The 15079-nt window shown below is 40.8% G+C and overlaps 1 protein-coding gene across 1 annotated transcript; it reads right to left on the minus strand.

Moving 5' to 3' along the window:
* Positions 1 to 5162: 5162 nt before the first annotated feature.
* LOC106865248 (histone RNA hairpin-binding protein-like) lies at positions 5163 to 13085 on the minus strand. The gene is made up of 8 exons (XM_014895174.2): positions 12412 to 13085; positions 12011 to 12142; positions 9766 to 9870; positions 9179 to 9238; positions 8798 to 8929; positions 8132 to 8281; positions 6825 to 6909; positions 5163 to 6119 (listed from the first exon to the last, which is right to left on the minus strand). The coding sequence occupies exons 1-8, from the start codon at positions 12975 to 12977 to the stop codon at positions 6003 to 6005; spliced, it is 1347 nt and encodes a 448-aa protein (XP_014750660.2). The 5' UTR covers positions 12978 to 13085; the 3' UTR covers positions 5163 to 6002.
* Between the last annotated feature and the right edge of the window lie 1994 nt (positions 13086 to 15079).

A 15079-nucleotide genomic window follows, 5' to 3' on the forward strand; every position in this document is an offset into this window, starting at 1 on the left:
AAATTTTGTCTGTAGATATTTTTGACACCAGGAGAAGGTTGTTTCTGCCCAGTTGTAGACACTTTCTGAGGAGCTCACCATGTGCTTGAACACAACTACTTCAACCAGACTGGATTATGATTTGCAAAACCTGCAATTCCATCCATCCAGACATTTAGTTCCCAACAGTAAAACTCCACTTGGTCTCACTTACTCTATAGAATTATTATAATTCAGAGAAATAATGGCATCCACTCATACTGGAAGCACTTCTGTCAACAATTCAGAATATTTAAAAAATATTACACATACATACATATATATATATAAGGATTTTAATTCCAAAGATTGATGTATCTAAATTTACTATTGGGAGGAGAACATGACCAAATCAGAATGTTTCTTTGCAAGTATTCTAAGGTATGATCAGAATCCACCAAAAATAGATTAAAGATCAGGTAAAGCCTCACCTCTATGCCTTACACATGGTATAGCATCAAGATAGTTGCTTCCAGTTTAGTTTCTCCAGTAAGAATGAGAGGAAGGATTTTTATTCTCAAACGTCAGAAACATAATTACTATTTGGTAAAGTGACAGGTCACTAGACTTAGTATCATATTCTTCTAAGCATTATCAGGCCATTCTTTGTTAATCAATACTGCACATTTCTTACTAGCCTTATCATTGGAGTACATTGTTCCAGAAATTCTAGCAGCATATTGAGGCATGAATCTGCTTCCAGATAAGCCTGGCTGGCTTATTTTTTTGTCTTTTTTATTTCAAGATAAGTGCTCTAGGGCAGGGGCCTACCAAAACGACATTTTATTCCTCATATACTTATCAATTCTAGCTTTGCCATATCCTTTCAATTCAATACTCAGCTGCTCAGGCTATGAGCAGTCTCTAGGTGGGACTGACTTTCTATCCCTTTTTCTGATGTTCTTTCCTCTGTGCACACACGTGGTAACCTCACCAACACAATCCTTTCAGTTGCTGCTAATTCCCTGCTACAATTTCAGATCCAACACTCCAACTTGCACTACAAGGTGCAATTTTAGCTCAGACAGCAATACTTTCAGAGCAGTGAGGGCTTGGTAGGTGTATGAGACAAACACTTTCTAACACATATCAAGGAATATGGATTCAATGTCCAGGAATATTCTGAAACTAGTCAGCTGTGGATAAAATCCTGAAATTAATTTTTCCAGGGCAATCTCAACTACTCAGGAAAAAATAGTTTTCTGTTTTCACAAAAGCGAAGTTCAAACAATTTAATAAGCATTTTCAGATACTTCCACTGTAGATCACTAGGGATTTTAAATGCAAGTAGGCTCGCACTGTCTGTCAGGAGGACTTTTTCTCCCCCCTGAAGTCCATTTTTCCTCTGTCTGCTGTTAAGTTACTATTATCTTCCATTCTTTGTAATAATGGGCTTAAGATCAAGTGAAACTGGAAATGGAAAGAACAGTGAAAGATGACAGACTTGAAGGGGCTTTATTGGGACTATGGGTTGCTCCTGAGGTCAGAATCAGTAAGTATAATTAGATTCCTGGCATTTACAACAAATGTAAAGCAACTCAGAGCACTCTTTTGTGTGCCTGTAATTAAACATGCACTTTTACTGCCCTCTGCAGTGCTCCTAAGTATCTTTGATTCCAGCACATGAAAGTGGAATGAAAGAGCAGACCCAAATCTTCATCTCTATATGGCACTCATATTTCTGAAAACAAAGTATTTCTCAGCAGAAATGGAATAGCCCCTTTCTAAAGAAACACAAAAGGGAACATTGTTTTTGTTAATAATTAGAGCCACTCCTGTACCTCCCAGAAACTTTCTCAATAGACATTTAGACAACACAGACAGCTGGGCCCCACTTTAACCCACAAAACAAGTTCCAAATTTCTACTCAAAGTGAAGTTATTTCTTGAATGTATGAATCAGCTTTTTTTTTTTGATAAATTAGTTTTCTCTTGTGCTTGAACACAATCCAAGAGGTAAAGTGACAAGCTCAGAGTGAACAGGACTGGTAATCAAAAAATACAGTGGGGGCCAGCAGTGGCAGATGTTAAATCTTGGTTCCTTGCATGTTTTGTGTTTAGGTATTACCCAGATGTCACAAAACTAAACAGTGCACAACTGGAGTAAATTCTGCTCAGCATTACCACTTTCTCTAACTAAAATGTTTATGTTACATTCTAACTACACTGTTTTCTTTGAAAGCAAAATGGATTTTTGACACTTCACAAAGTAATTTCAATCTCTTAACTATTTATATAAACTTTGGCAAATTTACCCCAGTTGGCAGGAAGCTCTCAAACTTAGTATTCAACCAATGGCTAGCAACCAATCTTCTCACTTTATGAGAAAAAATATAGAAGAAAATATAGAAGAGCAAGAACTTCTAGTAAGGTCAAAATTATTTTAAAGGGGTCTTTTACTAGCCCAGTTTTGATAAAGAAGTGCTTGATCCCCCCGATTTCCACACAGATCCATCCTCAGACATACAGAGTTGCTTTCCACATGGTCTTATTTACATTAGGAATACAAAAAACCAGATAATCCTAAAAATAACTTCAGTAAATACTTATATGAACAGAAAGTTGTTTGAATGGTATTTTGGACTTAAAAATGGATTCATGGAAGAAAGCTGGTTTTAGCTTGGCTTCCTTAGAACACTGAATTGTTGTACTGGCAAGTCTTTTTCCAAAATCTCTGTCCTGTCATTTCTAATTTTTGAACTGGCTGTCCAGGTACTGAACAGAAAGGTAAATATGTTCCCTTAGGGTTTATGTGACAACAGCTGAGTTGTCACATAAGGAAGACCCAACCAATGTCCAAGTGAAGGACAAGCTGGAACAGCTCAGCTCTTTAATGTTCTGCTTGCCACCCTACCCACACACGTGTATCAATGGCCCAGTCAAAACAGATGGAACTTTAAATTAGCCACAGCCATGACTGCTGTCAGCCAGGCATGGCATGAGGATGCTGAAATGGGACAGGGCTTGGTGTGAAGGGAGTAAGAAACACAAACCAGAAGGCACAGGTCTATAAAAAGCAGGGTTGACAGGTTCTGCTGCCTACAGAACAACCTGCTCAGTTTTATTTTTAGAGGAATTTAACCTAATAAGGCTAAAATTTGACAGCAGTACTTCCTTGTTCCCCATCTGAAGCAAACTCCACTGCATGCAACTATGCACAACTGAACATATGGATATTGTTTTTCCATAAGATTCCTCTATTACCACCAGATACTGCCCTAAATGGATGGGGTTAGCCCACATTTAACCACTAGAGGGCTTAATTCTATAGCAAAAAACTCCGCTTGGTTTCCAATTTAGAGTTCAGTACCTTTGGAAAAACATCCCAACCACAAAAACTAAGTGATATAAGCAATTGAGACAAAGGGAAGTTGTTGTAGTGACGACATTACTGTGGATGGCCAGCTCCTTCAGGAGAAAGTAACAAATCTGAGCCTGTTTCACAAACAGAACCAGCTACATTTCTAGTCTGGATCATATTCACCTGGTTCCTGGGTGAGTGTGCTGCACACAACTGAAAGCTGAACAGCACTTCAGATTGCTTTCAATGAGATCGATTAAGATATCTGTAAGCAAGCTGGAGCACACCACAGGAAAAGAAAACAAGGGATAAACTAATCAAAAAACCCCACGAAAAACGGTGGCATAAAACCTTACAGTCTGAAGCAGAAGTGACAGAGCACACTGAAAGGTGACAGGATAGAGCAGAGATGGAACAGAGTGAGCACAGGCAGAAGCAACACCCATCTCAGCAGGGCAGGGCCATGAACAGGAGGCACAGGCAATGAAAGAGGGTCATATCCCAAGGCCTGTGCTGACAACCTTGTCTGAGTAGTAGCAGGTTAGTTGGATTAATCTCAAATTATATACCAGATTACGGAAAACCACTTAGAATTTACTCTGCAGAAATTTAAAAGCGTCTCAAGACATTTGCCAAAGGAGAAAATTATTTGTTGTGTGCTCCCTTATAACAGAGAAGTGCACCCCATTTGTTTGCCTGAACACTGCCCAGGGACTTGTGCTCTTCACAATGTTTTGCCCACATTCCACCCCAGAGCTGGTGAGCACTCAAGGTGGGGTCTCACAAAAGCAGAACAGAGGGGCAGAGTCCCCTCCCTTGCCCTGGTGGCCACATTGCTCTTGGTGCAGCCCAGGACACAGTTGGCTTTCTGAGCTGTGAGTGCACATGGCTGAGTCACTTCCAGTTTCTCATCCACCACCCACATCCTCAAGTCCTTCTCCTCAGGGCTGCTCTCCATCTGTTCATCCCCCAGCCTGCATTTGTGCTTGAGAGATGGTCCCAACCCATGTGATTCCTTATTTCAAAACCAGGTGTAAGTAACCTTACTCCTCAGAAGCCTCTAACAATCTTTTGAATATCCCACTGATCCAACCTGTTTGGGTAGCTACAGTAGGATAGAAAAACTTCTTAAAAAAGAAAAACAATTCTACTGGTAGTTCTGATACTCAGCTACAGACTGACACACCAAAAATACTTAAGAACTACCAGAAACAATGTGGCCAGAAAATGTGACATAAGAAAAGCAAACTGGGAAGGACAGAAGGTACTCAGTCCAGGTAGAAAGCAACTAACATTTTGCCTCCTCTGGAAAAAATACATGTTAGGAAGGCTGTCTCCTTAACATCAGAGCTTAGCACCAACCGTGTCCCAATGCCACTGCTTCCTCTTGGAAGTTTCCCCATCAGATCAAGCTACCTAATTTCAAATGTGCCTAACAAATTAGACAGCTGTAAGCAATATTACTAGCTAAGATACTCCCCTGAGTTGATGAGTTTAAGGGGTGTACCATTAACACCCAGAAATTCCATTTTAATAGATAAAACCAGGTGAGGTGACTGTAAAAGATGTCTTGTTAGTAAAGAAGATTGAAGTGTTCACCCAGCTCTTCTAGCAGTTTTTCCTAGAGAACAGGACTTGGCAAGCAGCTAGTGGACATCCACTAAATTGTCTCAAATTCACTCTGGTGGCCAAGTAAATAGATTTTAAGGTCTCCTCGAAGTCAGAGGATGGCACTAACACAGATATATCCTGGCTTAGTACCAATGTCAGACACTTGGCTTTCAGTATTTCCCTGCATTTCATTATCCACAGAGCACTGCCAGCAGGAAATGAAGAGTCGTATGTAAAAGTAAACGCAGTTCTGTTTATTTTCCAGCAACATCCCACACAAAAGCAACAGAAACACGAACTGCTCTCAACAGAAAATCTGTACAGTTGTTAACATTTACAACAGTTTTACATTTAAAACCAGAAAACTGAAATAATCAAACACTTTCCCTAGACATTGTTTTCTTGACTGTATTAATGACTGATGACTATTTACAAATTTCAAATTAAGGCTACTGTTTCTAAAAAAACCCCAAACATTACTGCATAGACTTTACCATGTTGACCTCCAGTTTCTTGAGTGTATTAAACTTCCAATTGTTTCTGAAACATTTTTGCAAAAAAAGTAGGGTTTTTTTTAAGGTAGTTAATCTTACAGTGACTGCAGTAGATGGGTACTAACCAGTCACATGGCTCAGTACCACGTGCATTACTTCAGGTCAGGTGTTTTACAAAAGCAAGATGTAAAAGCAAGGTAACATTAAAAAAAAAAAATCTCCCTTCTTGGTTCTTGATCTGCAGATGGACAACTGAAATCATGTTTACAATAGGGGAGGGAATGGGGGGAAATTGGTAAGATCTTGCTGTGCTATTTAAAGGATAGCACTGCCTTTGGCTAACTTTTCTATTGAAAAAATTTATAAAAAAATCTGATATACATAAATTAAAAGTTAACAAGAAATCACAACTTCATTGCAATTTTACATAAGTCAGGTCTGGAGAGTACCTAGACCAATCACAGCTTTGAGAACAGTCTTCAACTTTGCTTAAGCTTTCTTACTATTAACAGGTTATGGATCAAGCTAACCTCTCAAATTTAAAATAAACTTTCTCTAAAACAGTTTGCACAGGACTATTTAACTCACAGTATCAAATTCATCCAGTGGTTCACTTGAACACACTTCCAAGTCAAATTCTCCTTCTGCTTGATAGTCAGCATGTGTAACTTTGGTGGGAGTGCCAGAACAGGTATCCTGGAAGGGAAAGGCAATTAATAATTACTAGTTAAGTAGAGATTAATAGTGCAGATAATTTAACTAACTTCTGTAATCCATTTAGACTACCCTGTAACAAAGGCTTACAAATGCTTTAAAGGCCATAAAAACTCAATGCTAGCCTTAACATTAAAGAGATGTAGGTTTCTGCCCATCCAACCACATTTGAAGATACCTTGCAAGTGTTTTAAGGACCTACATAGGCAAACATTAAAACATTATGCAGATATAATATTAGAAAAACAAATCCAGTAAGAAAAGCATTCCTGGATCTTTACTGCTCAGCTGTACCAAGTGCTTTCTGGACATAAAAGGAGCCTACTTCTGTGTGACAAGGAAATTACACCCTATTTTAACATTAGATATTGCAATCTAAAGTAGTATTTCAACTGTACATTACAGTTCAAGACTGATTTACTTTAACAGATAGATTTTCTTTTGTAGGCAATGAAAAAGTGGGATATTTTTAATTTGAGATAAATTAAGTTCTAATTCTCTATACCCAAGACTACAGACAGATAATGGCTATAGGTGGAAAATACTTAAAATTCAAGACTGCTCAGCTTTATAAACAGGCCCTAAATAAAGTAGGTGATGGGATCTGTATTCAGGCTGCTCTGGATATAATTCTAAGCAATGAACCAATTATCAGCAAATAATTATACAAATGACAGATATGCTTACATTGTTATCTTGACAGCTCGTTTGAGATTCAGTAGAACTGCTTCCAACAGATTCTGTCTCCATCTCACCAAGGTCAACAGGAAAACTGTAAAATCATTTAGAAGAATATAGCATAAAACAAATTGATTTTTTAGTGTTAAGATGCACTTAATTGTGCAGTTATGAAAAAAAATGGTCAGGAGAGCAAAGAAACCTACAGAGATCACAGGGACAGTGGTGGCAAACTGGGGAGAGCAAACAGAACTGCAGGACAGCTCAGTACTGCCAAAATGGCAAAGGACTGAATAAGAACTCTTCAGACTGAATACTGCAACTTGTCAAAGAGAAAAACCCAGTGCTCAAGAAATGCCTCAATGCAAATGTTACAGGAGAAGAAGGAATTTTTTTTTCCCAGACAAGGTTTTCACCCATCTGTTTTGCAAAGATTTAATATGCACTATACACAGACCTAGACCCCAGCATCTGAAGGCAGTATTTCAACACCAATGCACACAGCAGGGTTCTGGCTGAAATACCAGCTCCTCTCACACTGATGGCAAGGGAAGCTAAAAGGAAACTTTGCTTTTAGATCCTGCTGCTCTGCACTGGCTTTAAAATCAGCATCCCATTAAGGAAAAACATTTACTTTATTAACACGAAACTGCTGAGGAATTAAGTTCCATCTTTGTCCATTCTGTACTGCCAGTTTTATGTCACATGTTGCTGTGTATTGCTTTCTACAGAGGAAAATAACGAGGGCATCACTCTACATCTTCTAGAGGCTTGGACTGTGAACATTTGTGGCCATGCTTTGAGCTTTGGTGATACCTTGGGATGAGTTCACAATTCTCCCTCTCTGGTCAAGAAACATTTTATACCACTGTTCTTGAGCTAGCAAGTGAGAAAGGTGAGATAGGTTCTTGTGCACTGGATTGGTCCAAGCTCAAGATTCAGACCTGCCATTAGTGATAACTCTCCAGCACTGCTCCTACCAGATAATTTGAAGACTGCTCAAAGAACTGGCTCATGTTGATGGTGTGGTGTTATTTTACAGAGCAGTGCAGAACTGGCTCTGCTTTCACCATTAAAAAAGTGAGGGATATATATGTAAGCCCTTCCAAAGACACTGGGCAAGGACCAGGAAGCTATGGGAGATTTTGACTGGGAAGGAACTGAACAGAACTAAGTGTGAATAAATAATTAGTGAAAACATTCAGCATTCACTGACTTGTCTCAAAAAGAACTATGCTGGGGTTGATATTTATTTCTTAAACATGAAACTTCACATCATAATTTCGATAAAAGCATCTTGAATTATCTGTACATACATTTCCTGCAGATCACATCCTTCTTCAGTTGGAGGATCCCAGGAATGCAGTGCAACTTTCCATAGTTTAATTTGCTGGTCCCATGACCTACGGCTGTACTTCTTAAATTTGTTTGGAGTTCTGGGATGAACTCCTGGTACACGATGGCATCTATTCAGATATTAGACATGAAAAAATCTATCAGTGCTTTATTCATACATAGCTTTAAATGTTAACCAATTGTACTTCTTCGTTTTTCTGACTTCAAGTCAAATGAGATATTATTATTATTAATAATAATAATATCATTCATAGGTCTGAAAACCTCATACCAAACTCAATAGCAATTGTAGCCATTTTGTCTTGTAGTTAACTCACGAGAAAATTGACTGCAAGAAGCAATTTCATTTCCTCTCATTGACAAGCACATTCAAAAGAACTTTCATTTTCATTTCAGCAGCATGAGGTATTTCTTATATACTGACTCACTAAAATAAAACCTCAAACCACATCTCAGTTGATTGTTAGTGTGATCTAACAGTTCAAAAATGTCTTAAAAGTTTCATTTGTAGATGTCTTCTATTTGACTGTGTATTGGATACCAAGTTTAGTACACTAATGTGCTTATAAAGAACAGGCATGACTTGCAGGTGGACATTTACTTTTCTAGAAAGTCAAGCAGCTTACCTAGGAACTTCTTTAATGTATCTATCATATGCAATCATGTTTTTTCCATAGTTTATCTGTTTTTGTCTTCTCATCAAAACCACCTCATCTGTCTCAAATTCTACTGTCGCCGTGGACTCCTTTGAATCAGAACTGCAGAAAAAAAAACCATTGTAGGCTTGGGACTACTAGAAATCCAGTGGCATTCAAACAAACGCACTTGTAAAAGGCTATAAATAAACATGTTGAAACTTTTCAAATAAATGCTCAGGGTGTTACTAAACCATGGTACTGGAATAGACTTCAGATGAACTATTTAAAACTGTGTTTTAAGAAACAACACTGTACAATGAAAATTCTATTTTCAAGATTTTCTTTACCTAAGCTAGAAATTTAACCTACCTTCCTGAGGAGGACTTCCTTTCTCTTGAAAATTCATTTATCAGGAGTTTTCTTCTGTGTCTGTAAGAATTCAAATCAGTTTTAAGAAATCATATACACAAAGAGGAACATGAAGGCTGCACTGTCACAGGTCACAGTTGAATTAAGTTCTCAGAAAAGCAGCAGCACCCCAAACATTGCAAAAGCCTTTTGGCTATGAAATGGATGTTTCAGTTTTCCCTTAAAAGACAATAAAAATACCAAGACTCTCTCTTCCTGGCTATCTTCCCTAAAGCAACTTCTTATAGCAATGATACAAAAAACCAGTCATCAGTGAGAAGGTATTTTAAGTATTTCAATCTAAGAGATTCAGGAAAAGCTTCTTCCAAAAGGAAGATATTTAAGGATATACATCCAATCTCCAGAGAGCATCCCATACATTCCTGCAGGACTTAACCCAAAGCTGATCTAAAAGCAGCAGACAAGAGGCTAAGGTTGGCCTGATTTTACTACAATGCTGATGTTAAAAATACAAGTTGAAACAGATTCTACAAGACAACCTCCATTTCCCTTCCTTTCACCACTTCATATTAAACACCCAGGGGTACCTTGCAATTTCTTTGTTAATGTTGGTCCTCATTTCATCTTCTTCCACTGCAGTTCCCCAGTCTGAACACCGAGAAAGGGGTCCAGGACCTTCTGGTGTTGTAAAACTAGAAAGAAAAACAAATTAAGGCTCTGTGTTAAAAGTTTGGGTTATTGAATTTACCTCCCCCACTCACAGCCTGAACCCTTAAACGTAATTATTTACAGTACCCAAAACAGCTGTGAAAATCTTGTGTTCTGTTAAAATTTAAATCGCTGTAAAATTAATCAGTTGTGAGTTCCACCTTGAGGTTGTGTGGTTTGTGTTGGGTTTTCTTAAAATTTATGTAGATATCTATTGAAACATACTATTGTTGCTTGATAACCCAACTCATGCTTTCAGTAACTTCCAGCTCATGTTCTTCAGAAAATGGTACATGAAATACCAACTTTAGTCATTTACTCACTTGTTTTCACTCCACTAATGACTTAGCAATTATTTACTCTTTGATGACTGCAGACGCATTAGCTATATAAGAGATAAAAGCTGGAACACAGAATTAAGTTGCAAAGCTAATTAATTAAAATTACATGATAGCACCACGAGCTGCTCCATGTAAATATATGCCTAGTAGAGAAGGCAAAGGCACAAAAACTCTGTATCTTAGTTAGGAAACTGAGATTTGCTATGACTTTGCAAAGTGGTTTAACAACTTTACTTCAGCCCATTAGCAGCACAAGCAGGTCCAGGCTTTTGCAGGGGAATAAGCTCATATCCCTTCCCAACCATCTATTGCTGCCTGCATTCAGATTATTCAATGTTTCCCCTGTCTGTCTTCCTGATAACTAATCTTCCTTAAGTAAAACCCAAAACTGTATCCTACAGAGCAGAGTTTTTTTCAGTAGATCTGGAAATGCTCTAGAGACAGGGAATTAGATTCATCTGCACTAATACCAGCTGCAACTCCCACCCTGTCCCAAATTGATTTGCACAACTTGGAATATTTTGTTAAATTCAAACTGAAAGTTCTTTTTAGACAAAACCCAGTTACCAACTTGACAAAATGAAAAATCCATAGCAAACAGTATAGGCCCCTTTGCAAAGATCTGTTCAACCTCCAAGGATTTCAAACTTTTGCTTATACCTATTTCTAGATCTGCAGAGAATACAGGCCACATTCAGTTATTCTCTCTCGTGGTAGAGAACAGAATCCCAGTTGGTCGCAATTGAGCTTTTTTCTCAACACTGTGATGCAGCTTTTTATACTTGTTTAATTCTGCACCTATGCTGGGATTATCGAGATGACCCAGCCCCATCCTGATCATCTTTACTTTTGAGAATTTTAATTTGACATGGTTGGATTGGCATAAATAAAAGGTAGTTTCGACTGAGGAAGAAAACAGTTTCAGTCGGAGCTCAATGCAAACAGAAATCAGGAAGTATGCCTGCACAATTCAATACTGGAAGACACACAGAAGTGTTGCTTATTTATTGAAGCTATCTGCAAAGTTTTACCCTTGTACTGCTGTTCAACCATGCTTCCTGGAATTAGTTTAAGCTACTCTGGATAATGTAACTTGAGCCACTGACCAAACTGCTCCCTGCTTATCAGCAAAGGAAAATGGGTGGGCACAACTACCCCATTTTAGATTAGAAACCTCGATTCAATCAACTGGGCTGTGGCCACAACTCCCATCCACAGATCAAAGTGCCTAAAGAGACTGTGCCATGAACAGCTCAGAGTGTAAATGTGATCTCAAACAAGATACTTAATTCTAGCTGTGCTGGGAAACACGGAAGGCAGCATTATGGAGTGACTGCAAGCCTGGATCTCCCCACAAATGTGCTGAAATATAACATGGCTTCTCAGGGTGGCCTGTACTCCCTTCAGAAACATAAAATAGATGATTCCTAAGAACTGAATTTTTTTCATTTCTTTTAATTTTACCACAACTCATTGTACAGCCTGTATTTACAAACATAATGGGCCTGTACAGTATTAGTTCTTGATAAATGGCAGTAAAGCAGCATGAAATAGGACATAAATTATCAAGAACATATTTCAAGAGATAAGAATGAAAAATGTTGACTCTTAAGAACTGACTCCAAGATAAGAGCACTGCATTCGATCCTTTTAGACCAGCTATTCGTGGCTGATGAGCGATTGATAAACAGGCAGGGCTTGGAAAACGGGGTAGAAGGGCGAATTCAACAGCTCCCGGTGAACAAAAGAGCAGGAAGTCGCTGCCATTGTCACCACTGCTCACCTGTCCAGCCGGCTGTCCTCAGGCCTGGGCTTGTTTTCCTCAAACACGGAGGATTCGGGCTCGTTCTGCCTCCGCCGCCTCCCATCGGCGCCGCGTTTCCGAGCCTGGGCCCAGCGCGGGGGGTGCTGAGGGCTGGGGACAAACAGCGACACACGAGCACCCAGGTGGGCTTGAGCTCTTTAAACTCCCTCAGAGAGCGCGGTAATTTACCCATTTCCCTCCCACCAACGCAGAGAGGCGACGCCACTCCCGGCAGGCCCTTGAGGGGCTCTCCGGGCCCTCTGAGGGGGCTCTGCGCCCCCCCCACCCCTCAGAGAACTCCGCCCGCGGGACGGCGGGGAGCGAGGCCCGGGGGGAGCGAGGCCCGGCGCCGCCACCTCCCCTCAGCCCGGCGGCCCTACCTGCTCTGGGTGCTGCCGTGAGGGCTCCTCTGGCGGAAAGACATGGCGCGGTATCCTCGGGAGGGAGGGCTGGAGGCAGAGCCGGGCGGTGAGGGATTGGCAGGAGAGGGCAGCTGAGGCGGGCGGTGAGGCAGAGCCGGGCGCTGAGGCAGAGCGGAGCGAGTGCTGCTGCCTTCCCGCTCAGCCCCTTCGCATCTCCCGCCGGCGCTGAGCGACACCGCCCGCTCCGCCTCCCCGCGGGACGCCTCCACGAGCACAGGTGCGCAGGGGGGATAAGCGGGAAAGCGCAGCGGCCGCCCCGCGCTCTTACACGCTCGCAGACATCCCTCACCCCCCCTCCAGGGTAATGGCTCAGCCCGCTCCGCCCGGCCCCGCCCCCGGGGCGTGTTGGCGGGAGAATCGAGCGCGGCGGCGCGCGGTTTTGGCGCGCGGTGGCGGCGGGACTCACGTGAAACAACAGGAAAAAAGCCCAGCCCAAACAAAAAGTAAAATACAAATTCCCGCGATTGAAATATTAAAGATGACAGGCCCCGGCATGGCTCTACAGTCGATGAAGCGCACAGCATATTTCAAGGGCCAGTTCAAACCCCACGCCAGACGGTTACCACATAAATTTCACAATGACATGGCATTAAATTTTGTACCAATAGTGAAGGCTGGGTAATAACACGAGGTGGCTATGCCTTGGTTCGTGGACCTTTCTGGAGTTTTTACTTGTGCATGCATGCACAGTGAGATCCCATTCGTCCTACTATTTGGCATACACTCACATTTTAGAACAGTCATTTAGAAACCTGAAGTACTCTAGCAAAACACAAACAGTTTTAAACAATAATACATTTGCAGCCTGAAGACTGGTGGGACACTTCAGAGAGATAGTTTTCTTCTGGCCTTACAATTGCAGGATTACTAAGGTAGAAAAAGCCTTACAATAACAGGTTCATTAAGGCTGGAAGAGCCCTGTAAGATCATCAAGTACAACCATTATTAACGAGGCACTGCTGAGTCCATTGCTAAACCACACATCCAAGTACCACATCTGGTAAAACAGCTGGCAGAAGTAGCAAACAAAAATTTCTTTGGTGGCTAATCAGCTTAAAACACAAAAGCAGCTATCAAAGTGCAGCAATGGTTTTGGAGAAACTTTCTGAGCACACAATAACAGATGGTGTTTGGTTTTGATTTTTTTTTTTTTTTAATAAAGATACACTTCAGCCTTGCTATGTATTAAGGGATTTACTTTGAAAATTCCATTCCTGCAACCTGGCCTTACTGTAGTAAATTTTGTACAAACTCATGCATCTCCTGTGTGGCATCTGCATGACCATCCACATTCCTGCAGAGAAGTCTGCTCTGCTGGCATGTCTCCTTTCCCACACACTACTATGGAAAACAGAATTGTATTCTTGAACCAAGGTCATGCTTGAAGTACAGCAGAGGTTCAAAACGTGCACAAACAAACTCCCCTCCCTTCAGCCTGGCTCTGACTTCAGCTAGAACGGCATGTGTACCTGAACACACCCAAGCAAGGCAGACAGAGAACAGCTACAGCCTGGAAGCCACACAGTACTTTTAGCGCTACACTACCTACAAATTAAATTCAGTTTATCCAGTAGAACTATCTGCTGGGACACAGCTCAGGGATTACAGCTGCACAGCATCCTTCTGTCCTTGTCAGCAACAAAAATCCTACAGCAAAGCAGTTTCACACCATGGTGGGAATTTAAGGGGAGGAGATATCCTCAGCTGTGACCTCAAAGGAGTTTTACAAACAAAACTAAGTACACAGAGCTCATGGCATTTCAGAACTGGCAGTGAATGATGGTTTCCACAAGCACAGATAATATATCATCTGTGGATGCTTCTCCCAGTGGAAGCATGCCAACAGAAGATAGTTGTCACTTCTAGGGAGAAATTGAAACCTGCCTGATGAAGTTCATGGTATATTTTGGCTTAATTACAAACTGAGCACAGATTTATGCAGAGATTTAATTCAGTTGAGTAAAATTAAAGGAAAAACTGGGGGCGGAGTGCCAGACTTCTGCTTCACTTACCTCAGTTGTAAACGCTGTGTCAGACAGCCTTGGGTAGGTAAACAAGTGCATGGACAGGCTGCATTCCAGTTTTGACTGGTCTGTTTAGACTAATGAGGTTACTAATTAGAACACAGGATGATTCTACTTCCAGTGGCAGCACTGCATGAAATTGCTTTAGCGGACCTCAAATTTCATCTGCTGTTCCATTCCTTCCCTTGTGCTACCATAGCTTGTTCAAGCACACAGAATCTGGATTAGGGAATAAATCTGCTCAAAATTTAAATGCCACAGGCAGATTGGTTATGCTATGTCTAGACTAGTATCTTCAACTATGAAATACTAAGATCTTTTAAGGACTGCTGAACTGCAAATCCTATGGATGTGTCCCTAAATCCACTGCAGGCCCTGTCCATTATAGGCAAAAGTTTAACAGGCTCTTAACAGTCATAAAATACTTAAAGTGAGTTTAAGTATTTTTCTACAGCCTATTACTCTCACCTAGCAGTTCCATCTTCTCCAGCAGGACACCTTTCCATGGCAGAACGGGTGCTGGGACTTCAGCTGTTCTCTTCCACTACGTTACAATGCCATAACAAACTGAGGGGCTGGACAAAACCAGAATTGTAAACTGC

The sequence above is a fragment of the Sturnus vulgaris genome, chromosome 4 (assembly GCF_052056855.1).
Source record: "Sturnus vulgaris isolate bStuVul1 chromosome 4, bStuVul1.hap1, whole genome shotgun sequence".
NCBI lineage: Eukaryota > Metazoa > Chordata > Aves > Passeriformes > Sturnidae > Sturnus > Sturnus vulgaris.